The sequence below is a fragment of the Nomascus leucogenys genome, chromosome 5, assembly GCF_006542625.1.
Source record: "Nomascus leucogenys isolate Asia chromosome 5, Asia_NLE_v1, whole genome shotgun sequence".
NCBI lineage: Eukaryota > Metazoa > Chordata > Mammalia > Primates > Hylobatidae > Nomascus > Nomascus leucogenys.
The window spans coordinates 63,060,483-63,077,992 of NC_044385.1; the positions used below are offsets into that span (position 1 = coordinate 63,060,483).

The window sequence follows — 17,510 nt, forward strand, 5'->3', positions numbered from 1 at the left end:
CAATATGTAGCCACTACACTGGCCACTTGCGGCAGTTGCTCATGTGAAATGTGGCTAGGGTGACTGAAGAACTGAATTTTCTAATTTTTTAAATTTTAATTTAAATTCAAATAGCCACACATAGTTAGTGACAAACGTATTGGATGGCGTCGTTCTAGAGACTGATAATCTAATTTTATGGCCCTTTTACTTAATCTTAGTATTGTGAAATTTAATTTTTTTAATAAAACTAATAAATTTGGAAGTACATATGTTTGAATCTTTACATTCTATAAGTCATTTTGATTTTGTTTTATGAAGTGGGAATATTTCTTGAAAGAAGAGTTCATATTAAATTTTTGAGGTGAAAATTATGCGGAGCAACTTTTTTTTTAAATTTAAGAGACAGGGTGTAATGCAGTGGTGGATAGCTCACTGCAGCCTCAGTCTCCTGGGCTCAACCAGTCCTCCCACCTCCCACCTTAGCCTCTCGAGTAGCTGGGATTAAGGTACAGGCTACTGTACCTGGGTAGGAAGCTATTTTGTTTTTTTTTTTTTTTGAGACAGGGTCTCACTTGCTCTGTTGCACAGGCTGTGGAGTGCAGTGACATGATTACAGCTCACTGCAGCCCCAACATCATGGGCTCAGTCTTCCCATCTTAGTCTGCTGAGTAGCTGGGACTATCGGCACAAGCCACCACTCCTGGCTAATTTTTAAAGTTTTTTTGTAGAGATGAGGTTTCACTATGTTGCCTAGGCTGGTCTCAAACTCCTGGGCTCAAGTGATCTCGCCTCAGCCTTCCAAAATACTGGGATTACAGATGTGAGCCACTGCGGCTGGCCATGGGAAGCTATTTTTACTTAGAGTAATATAAATTGTGGTAATAGACACAGTCTCCATTTCTGATCAGCATGTCATGAGCTTTAGATAAGTCAATTGACTGCAAAAGCATTTTCCATGAAGTCAGCCAGTTGATAAGTAGTGGTAATCCCACTGTGGTTAAGTGTGCTATTTGTATTTATAAATATTAACAATTTATATTTTCTGTTACGCAAACAGCATTATAGCAAGAATAATGGATATCTACATAAAAAAAGTGAAAAGGCTATCAGTCAAGCAATTTTCATTTGTTCAGGTTTTCTTCTTTTATTAATTTTTTTGCACACAAAACAATAAACATTTTCTAAAAATACATACAAACAAAAAGATGCATATCAAACATATTAGGAAGGTTGCACATGGGAAGACGAGGAATAGAAATGGGGGGTGGGAATTAAAGAAAATAAATGAGAGAGGGACTTTGTATGGATCAATGATAATAACTCAATCCTCTATTTGACAAAGAAGGAGCAGGAAGAGGAAGAAAAAGAAAGTGGGATAAAGGATCAGAAAGGGAGGAAAATAGAAAAAATTAGAGTATGACTCCAGGGTAGACCTGTTTTGTTGTCGCTTGGTTGGTTGGTTGGTTGGTTTGTCAGTTGTATTTTTCATATGTTTCGCCATGTTGGCCAGGCTGGTCTCCAACTCCTAGCCTCAAGTGATCAACCCGCCTCAGCCTCCCAGAGTACTGGGACTACAGGCATGAGCCACCACGTCCAGCCCCCACATTGCTTCTGGCCTCTGTGGTAGACCTCCCAGACGGGGCAGCCGGGCAGAGGCGCTCCCCACATCCCAGACGGGGCGGCCAGGCAGAGGTGCTCCTCACTTCCCAGACAGTGTGGCCAGGCAGAGGCGCTCCTCACTTCTTCCCAGACGGGGCGGCCGGGCAGAGGCGCTCCTCACTTCTTCCCAGACGGGGCGGCCGGGCAGAGGCGCTCCTCACTTCTTCCCAGACGGGGCGGCCGGGCAGAGGCGCTCCTCACTTCTTCCCAGGCGGGGCGGCCGGGCAGAGGCGCTCCTCCCTTCCCAGACGGGCGGCCGGGCAGAGGCGCTCCTCACATCCCAGACGATGGGCGGCCGGGCAGAGGCGCTCCTCACTTCCCAGATGGGGCGGCCGGGCAGAGGCTCTCCTCCCTTCCCAGACGGGGCGGCCGGGCAGAGGCGCTCCTCCCTTCCCAGACGGGGCGGCCGGGCAGAGGCGCTCCTCCCTTCCCAGACGGGGCGGCCGGGCAGAGGCGCCCCTCACTTCCCAGACGGGGCGGCCGGGCAGAGGCGCTCCTCACATCCCAGACGATGGGCGGCCGGGCAGAGGCGCTCCTCACATCCCAGACGATGGGCGGCCGGGCAGAGGCGCTCCTCACATCCCAGACGATGGGCGGCCGGGCAGAGGCGCTCCTCACATCCCAGACGATGGGCGGCGGGGCAGAGGCGCTCCTCACATCCCAGACGATGGGCGGTGGGGCAGAGGCGCTCCTCACATCCCAGACGATGGGCGCCAGGCAGAGACGCTCCTCACTTCCTAGACGGGGTGGCGGCGGGGCAGAGGCGCTCCTCACCTCCCAGACGGGGCGGCCGGGCAGAGGCGCTCCTCACATCCCAGACGATGGGCGGCCAGGCAGAGACGCTCCCTACCTCCTTGACGGGGCGGCGGCCGGGCAGAGGCTGCAATCGCAGCACCCTGGGAGGCCAAGGCAGGCGACTGGGAGGCGGAGGCTGCAGCGAGCCAAGACCACGCCACCGCACTCCAGCCTGGGCAACACCGGGCAACACCCGGGCTCACCGAGTGAGCGAGACTCCGTCTGCAGTCCCAGCACCTCGGGAGGCCGAGGCGGGCAGACCACTCGAGGTCAGGAGCTGGAGAGCAGCCTGGCCAACATGGCGAAACCGCGCCTCCAGCCAAAGGACAAAAACCAGGGAGGGGTGGTGGCGCCCGCCCGCAATCCCAGGCAGCCCGCAGGCCGAGGCAGGAGAGCTGGAGGCAGGGAGTCTGCAGCGAGCCTACTGTACTCCAGCACGGGCAACAGAGGGAAGAAGAAAGAGAGAGAGAAAGAAAGAAAGGAAAGGAAGGAAGGAAGGAAGGGAAGGAAAGAAAGAGAAAGGAAGGAAGGAAAGAAGGAAGAAGGAAGGAAGGAAGCCAGGTTTTCTTCTAGTCTTTTTTAATGTATGTGTATAATATAGATGTGGTGTACCATGCTTTCTCATTTGGTTCTGTATTTTCCATGTTGCCATAAATATTCATAATCATTATTTAAATATTATAAAATATTATAATCTAATATACCATAATATTCAAATATACGAAATATAATATTACCAAATATAAGCTTTGTTCATGACATGCTGATGCTTCAGCAGTGTCTACACGAGTTGTATAATGGTAATCTTGTCATTTCTATGAATTTTGTTCGAATTTGCTTCCAAACTAATGGCCATGTGCATTATCCAATGGTGGTCATCATCGATAGCCTGGGGAAAAAGAAGTGGTGGATATACTTAGATAAAACTAGCAGAGAAAAGGTTTGCAACTGAGGCTGCTACTTGGAAATATTATCCTTGCCCCCAATGCCCTGAATCAAGTTGCACTTCATATTTTAGATTTCACTGAAGAACATCTTGTTTCATTTTGACAGTCTGCAGTAAAGGAGTCCAGCTCATTGTGATAGACAGGATTTAAACTTGAGGAACATTACTAGTAACTCTGAGATCTATCTATTTATGACTAATGCCTTTCCCTTGTTAGTTTGGTGATCATTCCAGCCAGGATTTTGGTATTGGGGTAGAATTTATGCGGCCTGCCCTCACCCCCTACAAGTAGCTTGTTGGCACTGGGACGGTGCAGGTGAAGGATCAAGAGACCCTTGCCTCTGTCAGGAATGAGCACATACTTGGGAACTGAGTTCTCTGCTTCCTTTCCCCTTGGGTAATTTGACCCAGCACAAAAACTAGTCCCACTGCAACCTGGCAATTGGATTTTTTTGGAGCCATTGAAATAACTGATCTTCTGAGAATGATTGGAACAGATACAGCTGTTCAGTTAGAGAAGATTTTGCTCTCTTCACTTTGAGAATAGTGGATAAATGTAATATTCTCATGAAAGACTCCAAAGATTTTTTTTAAAGTCAAATTTCTTTCTTTCTTTCTCTTTCTTTCTTTCTTTCTTTCTTTCTTTCTTTCTTTCTTTTTCTTTCTTTCTTTCCTTTTCTTTCCTTTCTTTCTTTCTTTCTCTCTCTCTCTTCTTTCTCTCTTTCTTTCTTTTCTTTCTTTCTTTCCTTCATTCTTTCCTTCTTTCCTTCCTTCTTTTCTCTTTTCTTTTCCTTCCTGGGTCTTGCTCTATTGCCTAGGCTGGAGGGCAATGGTGTAGTCTTGGCTTACTGCAGCCTTCACCTCCCCATGCTCAGGTGATTCTTCTACCTCAGCCTCCTGAGTAGCTGGGACTATAGGTGCATGACACCACACTGAGCTAATTTTTTGTATTTTTGTAGAGACAGGGTTTTGCTATGTTGCCCAAGCTGGTCTTGAACTTCCAGGCTCAAGCAGTCTGCCCACCTTGGCTTCCCAAAGATTATAGGTGTGAGCCACCATGCCTGGCCTAAAGTCAAATTTGTAATACCAGGGCTGAGAACTACTATAATAGTAGGAAATCAATATACTTCAGTGGGAAGTAGAATTTAATTTCAGTATTGCAGGATGAAATTTATTTTGGCGACTACATTAAAAACATTAAATGTGAAAAATATTCTCTATATGGCAGGTTAAATGCATACACTGTCCCTATTTGTCCTTGCCCAGTAGCTTGAAACTAGCTCATTAGGAAGGCCTAAAAAATGAAGTTGAGACATTTTCATATATCATCCTGTCTTCTTGGACTGTTAAGAATTTGTAAGTGGTTCAAGAATTTACTTAATATTTTCTTAGTCTCAGATATAAATGACAGTGAACAAGATGATTAAAACCTCTGTAAGAAAGGAGAATGATAACTGATCAGAACATTGATTTAGTATTGGCTAGAAACTTTCTTTATAAAGGTGATTTTTAAGAGAGATTTGAAAAGTAGAGAAAATTAACTAAAGGTTTTCTGTAGATGAAGAAAGGGTTGACCTCATGAACCATTAAATCAGGTAACTAATTTTCCCTTCACACCTCTTCTAGAAGGACATTTCCATCAACCTTCATTGGCCAGAAACTGTCTGTATGTAGTCTGGCTTTTCCCCCTTCGCTTTTGAAGTGTATTGGTTTCATTTGTTTGTTTTGTTGTTTTAGAAACAGGGCCTCGCTCTATCGCCTAGGCTGAAGTGCAGTGACATGTTCATAACTCACTGCTGCCTCGATCACCTGGGCTCAAGTGATCCTCCCACCTCAACTTCCTGAGTAGCTGGGACTATTGGTACGTGCCACTGTACCTGGCTAATTTTAAAATTTTTTTGTAAAGATGAGGTCTCACTATGTTGCCCAGGTTGTCTTGAGCTCCTGACCTCAAGGTGATCCTCCTGTTTCAGCCTTATAGGTGTGAGCCACCACGTCCAGCCAAGAATTGATTTTTGATGGTCCATTTCCCTGTACTAGTCTCATGTTTGCATTTATACAGGTTTAGGGGCAGTGTAGTATAATAGAACACTGATTTTGGATTCACACTTGGGTTTAAATCCCAGCTCTGCCATTTATTGCTAGCCTAACTTAAATTAACTTCTCTAGGCATTAGTTCACTAATATGTAAAATAAATGTGATAATATTCACTTCTATTCAGCAAGTATTTGTGTTCTCTCCCTAGTAGTCTTTCACTGCTTTCTTCATAGAATCTTGGGAAGTGAACTATAATAAATCATGTGTTTTTCTGTCAAACAATATTTTAAGTATGGAAAAGCAGAAGAAAATATTTATGCTATGAGTGAAAACTAATCATTTGTGTGTTTTTTTTTTTTTTGAGACAGAGTCTTGCTCTGTCGCCCAGGCTGGAGTGCATTGGCATGATCTCAGCTCACTATAACCTCGGCCTCCTGGGTTTAAGTGATTCTCATGCCTTAACCACCCGAGTAGCTGGGACTACAGGCACATGCCACTATGCCCGGCTAATTTTTATATTTTTAGTAGACATGGGGTTTTGCCATGTTGGCAGGCTGACCTCAAGTGATCTGCCCACTTCAGCCTCCCAAAGTGCTGGGATTACAGGTGTGAGCCACCACACTCTGCCAATTTGCGTGTATTTTTTAAAAATACAGGTAACCAACACATTAGGCTTTCTTTAAATGCTTTCAGAAGTGTCTTAAAGACTTGGTTCTCTACAGATAGTTTTATGGAAAGATTATATCTAATTTGTATAAAAAATGATGTATTCTTAGTTAATTTATGCCTGTATGATTATTAAATAATGTTATTTCAAGCTTGTGGGCAGTTATGATGTTTTCCTTCCATAATTATAAAGGTTACTTGGTTATTTCATCTCAGTTTGCAGTAGTGTCAGACCTGCTGTCAATACTAATTTGGGAGGGATATGGAAACTTGCCTTCCTAGGAAAGTAGCAAAGTTTTTTATTTTAAGCTAAAATTTTAATCTATATTTAAATATATAATTCATATTGGTCTTATTTCCTTTGAAAGCAGTAGGCATACGTTAAATCACTTTTAAAGCTGTTTAATTTAGCATTTAAGTCTCCGTTCTTCCTCTTTGCCATACTAAAGAGAAGTGGGTGAGAAATTCACTTGTCTACGGCAGCCCCTGGATGTGATAGCCAAGTTAATCTCTCTTATCATAAGTCTCATTGATGTTTGCATAGAAGAGCAGCTGGAAGTCTGCTTTATGTATGGCAACCTTTCATAAAGTTTATTCTTGGTAATAAAGCTCCTGGGGTAAGAGCCAGGCTATTATAAGAGACAATCCTCTCTCTGAACAAGAGTATTTTATTTTGTCAGCTGGAGTTAGTGTTTGAGTATCTTGGGCTTGTGACAGTAAGCTGGTGAGTAAGGCAAGCTATCTCTGAAGGGCATTTTTTCACTAGCTTGAAATTAATGGCTTTTGCTAGAAATAAATGAGAATGCTGGTCTAAGAATTTCAATGTGAAGATAAGAGTTACTTAAATTGTTAGCCAGCGAATTAACTTGTGAATTTTCAGTACTTCAATGAAAGAAGACAATTAGACTTTTTTTTTATAACCTTGACACCTCATTGCATTATCTTCTAGTTTGACATATTAAAAATTTTCTTGTAGAAATTTATAAACAACCAAAAAATAGGGAACACATCATTTATTTTCCAACTTCTGTTATGTTAACATAGTGCTGGGCATAGAAGTAAACATTGATTAATTAATCCAAACAGCATTTACTGAACATCTACTATATTGCTTTAGTGATACAGTTTCAGTTATAGCTCTCTTTTTTAAGTGGTGTAACACATTTAGTAATTTTAATTTTGCAGAATGTAGATCATCATCAAGGAATAGAATAAAAAAAGCCGAAATAGGTGGTTGTAATTTTTTATGATAATGATAAAAAATACAGCTGCTACTTTACCTTCTTGTAACCTGGTGTAATTACATGGTATTTTTAAGCATTATGCAATTTGAGCCTTAGGACAATTACGCAAATTAGGCATGGCAGAGTGTGGTAGCCCTCATTATAGATGAGAAAGCTGAGGTCAAGGTACATGAAGGGCTTTGACCACAGTTATTTGTAGAAGGAAATCTTGGACTGTTAGAGCCCAGATTTTCTAACTGATTCAAACAACAGGATTCTTGTATTGGACTCCTGAAAGAGTCCTGCAGAGTGTTTTTATTTATCATTTATTTTAGATGTAATTTTAATAAATTTTACTTGGTTTCTAACTTGTGAGCAGATGAAAACGATCCATTTAGAACTACCTGTTAGTGGCAGTTAAATTGCCAGCAGCAGTGAATGATAGACAACAACAAAGGATGACTGAGAAAAGCTATGAAGCAGACATAAATCAACAAGCACTGGGATCTGGCACCACATTGCCAATGGATGGAAGGCCCCTTATGTTTTAGTAGCTTCCAAGTAGTCACTTAACTATAATACCATATAATAATTGCCATAGAAATAATTCCTTAAGAAAAATTTATAGGAAGTTTCATTAAAAATGTTTGCTTGCTGCATTTATAAAATTAGCATATTAACTTAATTCTTTATGATCTTAGATAAGTGAAGTATTGTTGTATTAACCTCTTAGAAGTTTTAAGATTGGTATTTTATACTGGGCAAATTCTTGTGTATTTTAGTATGGCAATCTTTTATCAATCAGTTAGTTAGTCAACTTTGATCCAAATTCACTGACTTTAATTACTACAGCTTTTGTTTCCGGCTGTCTTAAGTATCAGAGCCACTGTCTCTGATATGGAAAAATATCTAGCTCTGACTTTGACAAAGGCCAGAGAGGCAGCACTTGAAGATACTGGTCAGTAGAGGGTGAGTTAGGGGGTAGTACACTCGGGATGCCCATTGAGACCTAACAGTCTGAAGGAGGCAGATAAGAACATTCTCCAAGGGTAAGAAAAGCTAAAGCTGGTGATCTCCTCTAGGCAGATTTGATGCTTTAATTTTTTTTCTTTCCTCTCTCTGTCCTGGGAAGAAGCTGTCCTCTGTTCTCCCTTGGGAGTTTTATTTTTGGCTTGCTTCCCTAGCTATCTTCATTACAACACAATGTGAGAGTAACTTCATTTTAAGGGGACTTAATCCATAATTAAATATTGAAAATGAGCAAACATATTTAGAAGTGAGTCCTAGACATTTAGTGATATGTTTAATTCCCCTATGAATAGGGAGAAATACTTTGTTGATATGTGTTGAAGTACTTTGCTCTCTTAATGTATAATCAATGTTTAATTATTCATCATTCCCCAGGAGTCTCTATTCATTTGGCACCTTTGAGCCAGACCAGTGTAGTATGATTAATATTTATGATAGTAATCTCATATTCCTACAGGATTTCCAATTAAGGAGAGCTTATACTATTTGGTATATTTTAATGATGAAAATATCCTATTGAATTTTAGTTCTTTGGAAGCTGATAATCGTAGGTACAGTTAAAGCCAGAATATTTGATTTCTTGCAATACCTCTAACAATGCTGTATGATAATTTATTTTTATGTATTTCTTAAGTCTTTAAGTGGTATATTTAAATAGAACACACTTGTTTTTAAATTTTTTTTCTTTTTATTTCAAGGTATAAAGTGGAAAAGTAGAATGTAAAACTATATGGGTTTATATCAATGGTATATAAAAATTTATATCTGTGCATCAAAAAATTGGAACGCTATAAATGTTACAGTAATAACTCCTGGATGGTAGGATTGTAGACAATTTTATTTTCTTTGTGCTTTTCTACAATTTCTGGTTTTTCTAAGATAGAAGTATATTTTTGTACGATGAAAAAATTATTTAAAAACGAAAGATTCTTGTGTGTTCAGGGGGCTAAGTCTATAATTGCATTTTGTTCTAAATTCTCATCGATTAAGAATGTACTTGTTTTTATGGGTGAATTTGTACTTCATTAGTGTGGAAGTTTGCTGTTTTGGAGGGATATATTCATTGTAGTAACTAAAAAGCAGTTCCATGCCACCGGGGCTCCTTGTTTTGTCTGATGAAGTTTGTAGTTGCAGGAGTAGCTTTAGCAGGGCTTTCACCTGTCGTTGCCGTGCCCCTCTCCTTCACTCATTTGTTTCTCATCTTGACCATAAACCACATGTTATCTTGGGAAATGTTTATTTCATGTGAAAAAGTAAAGCTTTTGTGAGTACGTATGGCTGTGATCATTAATTAGAGAGATGTTCCTGAAAACTTGAATATGGTGATAGTTTTAAAATAAGCCATTTTGTAGTGAATGCAGTAAAACACAGTCTGTGGAAAGTTGTAAATTACTTGTGAAAAATTAGTATAGATTATTTGTTTGTAAGAATAAGAATTTGTTTAATGAGTGCTTCTAGGTTCTTTCAGCTTGCAGGTTTTTATATGTTAGGTGTGAATTCTGTTTTTAATAGGTTATCTCATCTAAGATTCAGAAATTAATTTCCTTTTTTAGTAAGACAAGTTTTCTCAAACATTTAGATGTGTTTATAATGTTTTATTGACTGGAGTATTAGAAAGGATAAGTGAAAAGCCAAGTCTAAATGAAAAATTGTTTTCGGGATCCTAGGATCTTGGGATTCTTCGTTAGATCATTGTGAATTAAATTTTTTCTCTGAATCTCATTAATTTGATTTAACATCTACTTTCCCCACCAAAGCCTAGCCGTGTTTAAAAATCATGTTTATAGTTGATCCTGATGTTATTTAAATGTATCTGTCTAATGTTAGTTGCTGGCACTATAATCGTTAATCATTTTAAAAGAAAATTTTTGAAAATTAACAATTTTGTTAACTAAAAAAAGAAGGGATTGTACTTTCTGAATTTTTGAGATCGCTTTAAACAGTAAAATGACAGAAATATGTGATCAACTGTTTTTTTCTGTGAGAGGCCTTAGTGCCTGGCTTCTTTGTCTCCAAGTGCCTGGGGCCATACAAAGGCAGTTAAATGGGTTTCTTGAAGATTTTGGGAGGAAGGGACATTTTTATATTAAGTCCTGTGTATTTTGAAGTAAAATTACAAAATGTGTGTGTGTGTTTATGCCAAACCAGTAGCATTCAGAGAACTTTTATTGTTGCAGAAGGCAACAATATATACCATATTGTATCACAATCATACCCCTAGATTTGCTAGAGAATTTGCATTTACTTCCAGGTGTGGAAAAGTCTGAGAAACTTATTTAATGTATGGGGTTTTGTGCCTTTCATAAATATTAGCTATATAGTCATGCTTGTTTTAGTTGACATTAAGAGGCAAATAAGAATTTAACTTTATGTTTACTTTTTTTTTCTTTGAGACGTAGTCTTACTCTGTTGCCCAGGCTGGAGTGTAGTGGCGCAATCTCGGCTCACTGCAACCTCCGCCTCCCAGGTTCAAGCGATTCTCCTGCCTTGGTGTCTCAAGTAGCTGAGACTACAGGTGCCCGCCATCATGCCCAGCTGATTTTTTTGTATTTTTAGTAGAGACAGGGTTTCTCTACTTTTAGTAGAGAAGTTGGCCAGGCTGGTCTCGAACTCCTGACGTCAGGTGATCGCCTGCCTCGGCCTCCCAAAGTGTTGGGATTACAGGCGTGAGCCACTGTGTCCGGCCTATGTTTACATTTTTTAAAGAAAAATTTCAGACATATACAAAATGGACAGATAGTCTATTAGTCACTCATGGAACCATCACTCACCTCTCACCTTCAACAGATATTTCATGCCAGTTTTTAGGAATTTAGTATCATTAAGTTATTTGCTAAGATTTGCCAAGATAAGTATCTGTAGGGTCAAGGTACTGACATCAGAAGCATTTCTGAACAGAGATGTTGCAGTTGGTGGGTGGGTATGACTGTGTTCAGCTGTTGGATAAGCTTGCATAAATAGTATCATCTTGACTTTAATCTTTCGGTTGTTCAGAGGTAGTGTGCATATTTCTGTTTAACTCCTGGAAAGTTGCCAAAATAATTTGTATCCTCTTTCCATCCTTGGTACCTTGACTGTAAATAGTCTGGGAATAAAATCAATGAGTTGATATTAGGAGCCTGTTGGATAGAACCAATGAGAAGAAAAATCTTCATTTTTCTATTTAAAAAACTTTTGGGTATTACCTGGCTGTAATATTTTGGACACTATAAAATCTATTTCGCTTTTCATCTATTTGGGAATGCATTTTACAAACAGAACAGGGGGTCAAACAAACATGGGTTGAAATCTCAGCTGGCCTTAGATAAGTACTCCCAGTCACTTCTCTCAAATGTAAAATGAGGATATAGATTGTTCTGCGAATTAAACAAAATAATACCTTCAACATTTATTATTTTAAAATATCGTTTGAATTCCACTGTTGAGTAGGAGCAGTGTGTCCTGAGTCCAAGTCTTAGATGGATTTGTATAACTGCATTTGAGGAAGTACTATTAACACTGACCAGACCACTTAGAAAGGAGAGCTAGTATTTATTTTGTCATATCTGATTTTCTGACTAGTTGTTATAAGATCTAAAGATATAGTGGAAGATCTAAAGTTAGGGAGAAAATGTTGTATTATGTTTGAACAAATGCATTGAAACAAAGCATTGAAACAGTAATGCCTCACAATTATTTCTTATCAAATAATTACAGCAAACTCTGGCCTGTTCTATTCTGACTGCACTATTGAGTGAATTTTCAAGTTCAAGTAAAACTAGCAACATTGGATTGAGCATGGAATTCCATGGTAACTGCAAAAGAGTTTTTCAGGTATTGGTAGTTTTGTTCTTGAGTTTTAATTATTGGATCATTCACTTTTTACTCAATCTGTTCCTAATGACATGAGAATATTTATTTTATGTAGTTGAATGGTAGCCTGTACTTCAGGATTTGTTTTGTGATTTCAAAGGATATAGTAAACTGATAGGTTTGGTGAATGTAGTTGATGGTTTAAAATTACTTGTTTAATTCTAGTCTTAAAAACAATACTTCTATAAAGATCTTTAGTTTATTATTTATTACTTATTGTGTTTAGATATAACTAATTCAATTGAAGGGACTCTGTTGGCCTTAAAAATAGGTCTGGAAGAATGCCAGAAGGCCGTGTATTTCAAATGTTATTGCAGATGGTGCGGGCTCTTTGTCTTGTATGTATTGTTTGGCTCTGGAGTAAAGTTATGTGAAGGCATTGGCTTAAATCCTAGGGCTCTGCACTATAGCAACTGACTCCTCCGGCTCCGCAGTAGTTGTCAAAGACTCTCTCTATGGAAGTAGCATTTATATTCAAGTAAAAGTATTCCAACTGGCGTCACTTGAAAGCATACTGCGATGTAAATTACAAGTAGAGGCCTAAAAATGGAACACGTTCTTAAGGAAATGGTGTTTTCCATTGGAAATTTTAAGGTGTTTGTTTTGTTTCATGATTCTAAAAGGGGATACATTTTGAATAAATTTTTCATATAAAATATTTGTGATTTATTGACTGTAGGAAGAAGACCTTCGTCAGATCTTCATGTTAACTGTTGAAGTTCTGCAGGAGTTCAGCAGGCGGGAAAACCTCAATGCTCAGATGTCTTCAGTATTTCAGCGTTACCTTGCACTCGCCAATCAAGTCTTGAGCTGGAACTTTCTTCCTCCAAATTATATCCTTTTAACAAATGAATAGTTTATCTGTGGTAATTTTCATAGGTGACTTAATTACAGCTTGGAGTCTTTCACCTCTGCAGCTTTTATAAAACATATTGAAAGAAAATAAGATTTTTTTTAAGAAATAGAATTTAATTTCTTTATAATGCCAAAAGACAGTGATACTAGGGTAATACTAGAAGATTTAACAGTTTATTTACTCCTTTGTAGAAGAAGTTTGAATACGTAGAAACCTGGTGGATGACTGAGCTGTTGCTAATTTAGGATTAGCAATATTCTTTGGGAAGGAAAAGGAAACAGGTAGAAAGTACCTTTTAAGAAACTGAATCATTTTTTCCTTGGACAAGTAATTATGTTTGATTTTTTTGACTGACTTAAAGCTAGTTTGGAGTGCTCTAATTTAATCTTCATGGATGGTGATGTTGTTCAAGTGTAGGTAATAAGTTAGTAATATGTTTATTCTTCAAGGGCCTTTACCAATATAAAAAAATGAGAATTTTGTTTTTAGGAAATTATTCAAAAGTTTAAGTGGGTTGTATTATCAATGCATATATCTGCTTTTTAAATTAGTTACTTAAAGTAGAGAAATTTGTATTTCATAAACTTTAAGGAACTGCTGTCTCATTTGCTATGCTAGGACATCTGCTGCCTGTTAATAATAATAGACAGTGGCTACTCATTTGTTGTGTAAAGTCCGATAGATCTGGATTCAAGCCTCTGCTGATCTTAGGCAAATCACCTGAACCTTTCTGAGTCTCAACTTTTCCAAATGTAAAATGGGGGTATGGATTGTTGTGTGAATTAAATGAAACAATACATTTAAAATAGTCAGGAGTTAGTTACTATTTATTGAGCTCTTAATAGCCTCCGTGAATTAAATAGTTCATTATATAAATAGCTGTCTTTTATACTCTTCTTTGTTGATCTAATACACCTCTGTGTGGTATAGGAAATTTAATGCGACCTGTTCTATATGTTTTTAATCTGAGAGTCTGTTCAGGAGAAAAAGACTGATGATAAGCAGACAGGAAATAGATGTGAAATCAGATCAGAGATCTAGGATGGGACTCATTTTTATTGTAACAAGAGCCAAGAGGAGCTACATTTACATACATAGAAACTCGCTAATTATTTGTGGCTGGTAAAATTATGACATTTAAAGGAGTGTGGTGGGGTGTAACTCCTTCTTCCATTTAAACTTAGTCTATTCATGTAGTAGAATATTAACTGTGAAGGGCTCTCTCTGTCAGGTAAAGTGAGTCTGACTCGTGAGCTCTCCAAATTTCTTTCCCAAAAGCAGTCACTGTGAGCTGCTGCATTATGGGGCAAAGCTTACAGTAAGGTCAGTCACTGTTTCCTTTTATTCTTATTCTGTAATCATCTTTCTTCCAATAACCAACTTTTTATCTTTAATATATTAACTAATTCTTTTTGGTTGTCAAGAGGTGCCTACTTGCTTAGGTTTGCTTTTTAAAAAATTTCCCCTTTGAGTGTTTCAATATTTTTGTTCCAGGTTTTTTGTTTGTTTGTTTTTTTAAATAAAGTTGGTAAGGCAGACTTTATTCAGGGGAGCCAAATGGTGATAGATGTGGGGACCACCACAACAGGATCTTGCAGCTGGGGAGAGAGATTGGATTCAGCTTCTTGCTCCAGTGTTTTCAGTGGGGAAAGAAAAGATATTGAAAAACCTTGAGACATATTTTAAAATTATCAGTCCATATGGAGCTATCAAAATATTAATTATATACGTACGGAAAAATTAACAAAAGTTACACTGCATATATTTTAAAGTGTCTGTTTTAAGGGAAAATACAGTTGATAGAGAGTGACTTTCATAAAAAGAAATAGTTCTCTGGGAGTTTGGAAACAAAGCTTGAATAAAAGATACACACACACAAAATATTTTATAAAGTACTTAGATAAAGCTTTGGAAAACCTGTCATCTGAAAATGATAAGCAATACTGCAGTGTTGCCAAAGGAAATAATTCCTTGTTTAAAGAAAGTATATCTTGGTTTTTGACTTGAGGATATTTTGCTTCATGGCTTACGAGTGAGTTCTTGTATGACCTTTTCATATAGTGCCATTTGTTGGCTGACTGCACTACAGCTAAGTATTCTTTGAGTGGATTAGCTTTAAGTGTGGGAGAAAGAACTTGGCAGTGAGATTAAACTAAGCTACAGATTTAGCACTCATTAGGGAAGTCAATTTCAAGGAACTCTATTCTGACTAATTTCTAATTTTGGAAATTACCTGGAGATCTACCATTCAATCAGTAAGGAAAGAATGGAATAATTATGCAGCCTTGTACCATGGAGAGGGTCTCAATAATCAAATTTAACTTAGTTTAAAAGGGTTGAATTGATGCCTTTTAAAAGATGGTTTATCTGCTGGGTGTGGTGGCTCACTCTTGTAATCCCAGAACTTTGGGAGGTTGACGTGGGAGGATTGCTTGAGTCTAGGAGTTTGAGACCAGCATGGGCAACATAGCACAACCCTATCTCTACAAAAAAAATACAAATATTAGCTAGGTGTGGTGGTGTGTGCCTGTAGTCCCAGCTGTTCCGGAGGCTGAGGTAGGAAGATTGCTTGAGCCTGGGAGGTTGAAGCTACAGTGAGCCATGATCATGCCATTGCACTCACCCTGGGCAACAGAAGAGACGCTGTCTCAAAATAAAATAAAAGGTGATTTGTCTCTTAGGATAGACAAATAGTAAATCATGGAAAATTTGTGTATTTAGTGTTAAATATTTTGATAATTTAGAATGGTATCATGTTAAATGAGCAGTGTTAAATTATTAGTAACAATCCCCATTCATAATTTTTTCTAATCTGCTTTCTTTTTTGTATCTATATTTTATATTGAGATAATTTTATTTTTATTTATTTATTTATTTTTGAGACAGAATCTTGCTCTGTTGCCTAGGCTGTAGTGCAGTGACACTATCTTGGTTCACTGCAACCTCTGCCTCCTGGGTTCAAGCGATTCTCATGCCTCAGCCATCCAGGTAGCTGGGATTATAGGTGTGCACCACCACACCCAGCTTATTTTTGTATTTTTAGTAGAGACGGGTTTTATCATGTTGTCCAGGCTGGTCTTGAACTCCTGACCTCAGGTTGATCCACCCATCTTGGCCTGCCAAAATGTTGGAATTACAGGCATGAGCCACCACACCTGGCCCTGACTAATTTTTTTGTTTTAATTTTTGTGGAGATGGAGTCTTGCTGTGTTGGCTAGGCTGGCCTCAAACTCCTGGCTTCAAGTGATTCTCCTCCTTCAGCCTCCCAGAGTGCTGGCATTACAGGCGTGAGCCACCATGCCCAGTCTCAATAATAGTTTTATTGAGATGTAATTCACACACTATAATATATACCCATTTAAAATGTATAATTCAGTGTTTTTTAGTATATTCATAGAGTTGTACAGCAATAATTGTCAGTAGTTTTAGAACATTTTCATCATCCCAAAAAGAAACGCTGTGTCAATTAGCAGTTAGTCTCCATTTCCACCTTCTCCAGTCCTTAGCAATCACTTTCTGTCTATGCATTTACCTACTCTAGACGTGTCGTATAAATGGCATCATATAATATGTAGTCCTTTGTGATTGGCTTCTTTTTTGAGACGGAGTTTCACTCTTTCCCAAGGTGGAGTGCAGTGGCACGATCTCGGCTCACTGCAACCCCTGCCTCCTGGGTGCAGGCGATTCTCCTGCCTCAGCTTCCTGAGTAGCTGGGACTATAGGCACACACCACTACGCCCTGCTAGTTTTGTATTTTTTAGTAGAGATGGAGTTTTGCCATGTTGCCCAGGCTGGTCTCGAATTCCTGTCCTCAAGTGATCTGCCCGTGTCGACCTCCCAAAGTGCTGGGATTACAGGTGTCATCCACTGCACCCATCCTTGCTGCTTTCACTTAGCATAATGTTTTCAAGATTCATCCATTTTGTAGCATGCAGCATCAATCAGTTCTTCATTCCTTTTTATTGCCATAATGTATGGACATACCACTTTTTTAATCCATTTATCAGTTGATGGACAGTTGGGTTGTTTCCACTTTTTGACTATTATTAACAGTGCTGCTATGAGCATTCATTTATAATTTTTGTGTGGACTTAGGGTTTCATTTCTCTTTGGGAGGCCGGGGTGGGAAGATTGCTTGAGGCCAGGAGTTTGAAGCTGCAGTGATCTATCATCACACCACTGCACTCCAGCCTGGGCAACAGAACAAGACCAAAATGTAATTTCTTTTTTTTGAGACGGAGTCTTGCTGTATTGCCCAGGCTGGAGTGCAGTGGCGTGATCTCGGCTCACTACAAGCTCCACCTCCCGGGTTCACGCCATTCTCCTGCCTCAGCCTCCTGAGTAGCTGGGACCACAGGTGCCCGCCACCACACCCGGCTAATTTTTTTGTATTTTTAGTAGAAACGGGGTTTCACCATGTTAGCCAGGATGGTCTTGATCTCCTGACCTCGTGATCCGCCCATC

General features: G+C 39.1%; 1 protein-coding gene across 3 annotated transcripts in view; it reads left to right on the forward strand.

Moving 5' to 3' along the window:
- Nucleotides 1–17,510, forward strand: part of XPO4 (exportin 4) — a 134,947-nt gene that overhangs the window by 50,116 nt on the left and 67,321 nt on the right. For all 3 annotated transcript variants that reach the window (XM_003279169.4, XM_030813260.1, XM_030813261.1), the window contains 2 exons: nt 12,035–12,151; nt 12,870–13,023. In XM_003279169.4, coding sequence (XP_003279217.1) covers nt 12,035–12,151; nt 12,870–13,023 — 271 coding nt within the window. The remainder of the gene's footprint in view (nt 1–12,034; nt 12,152–12,869; nt 13,024–17,510) is intronic.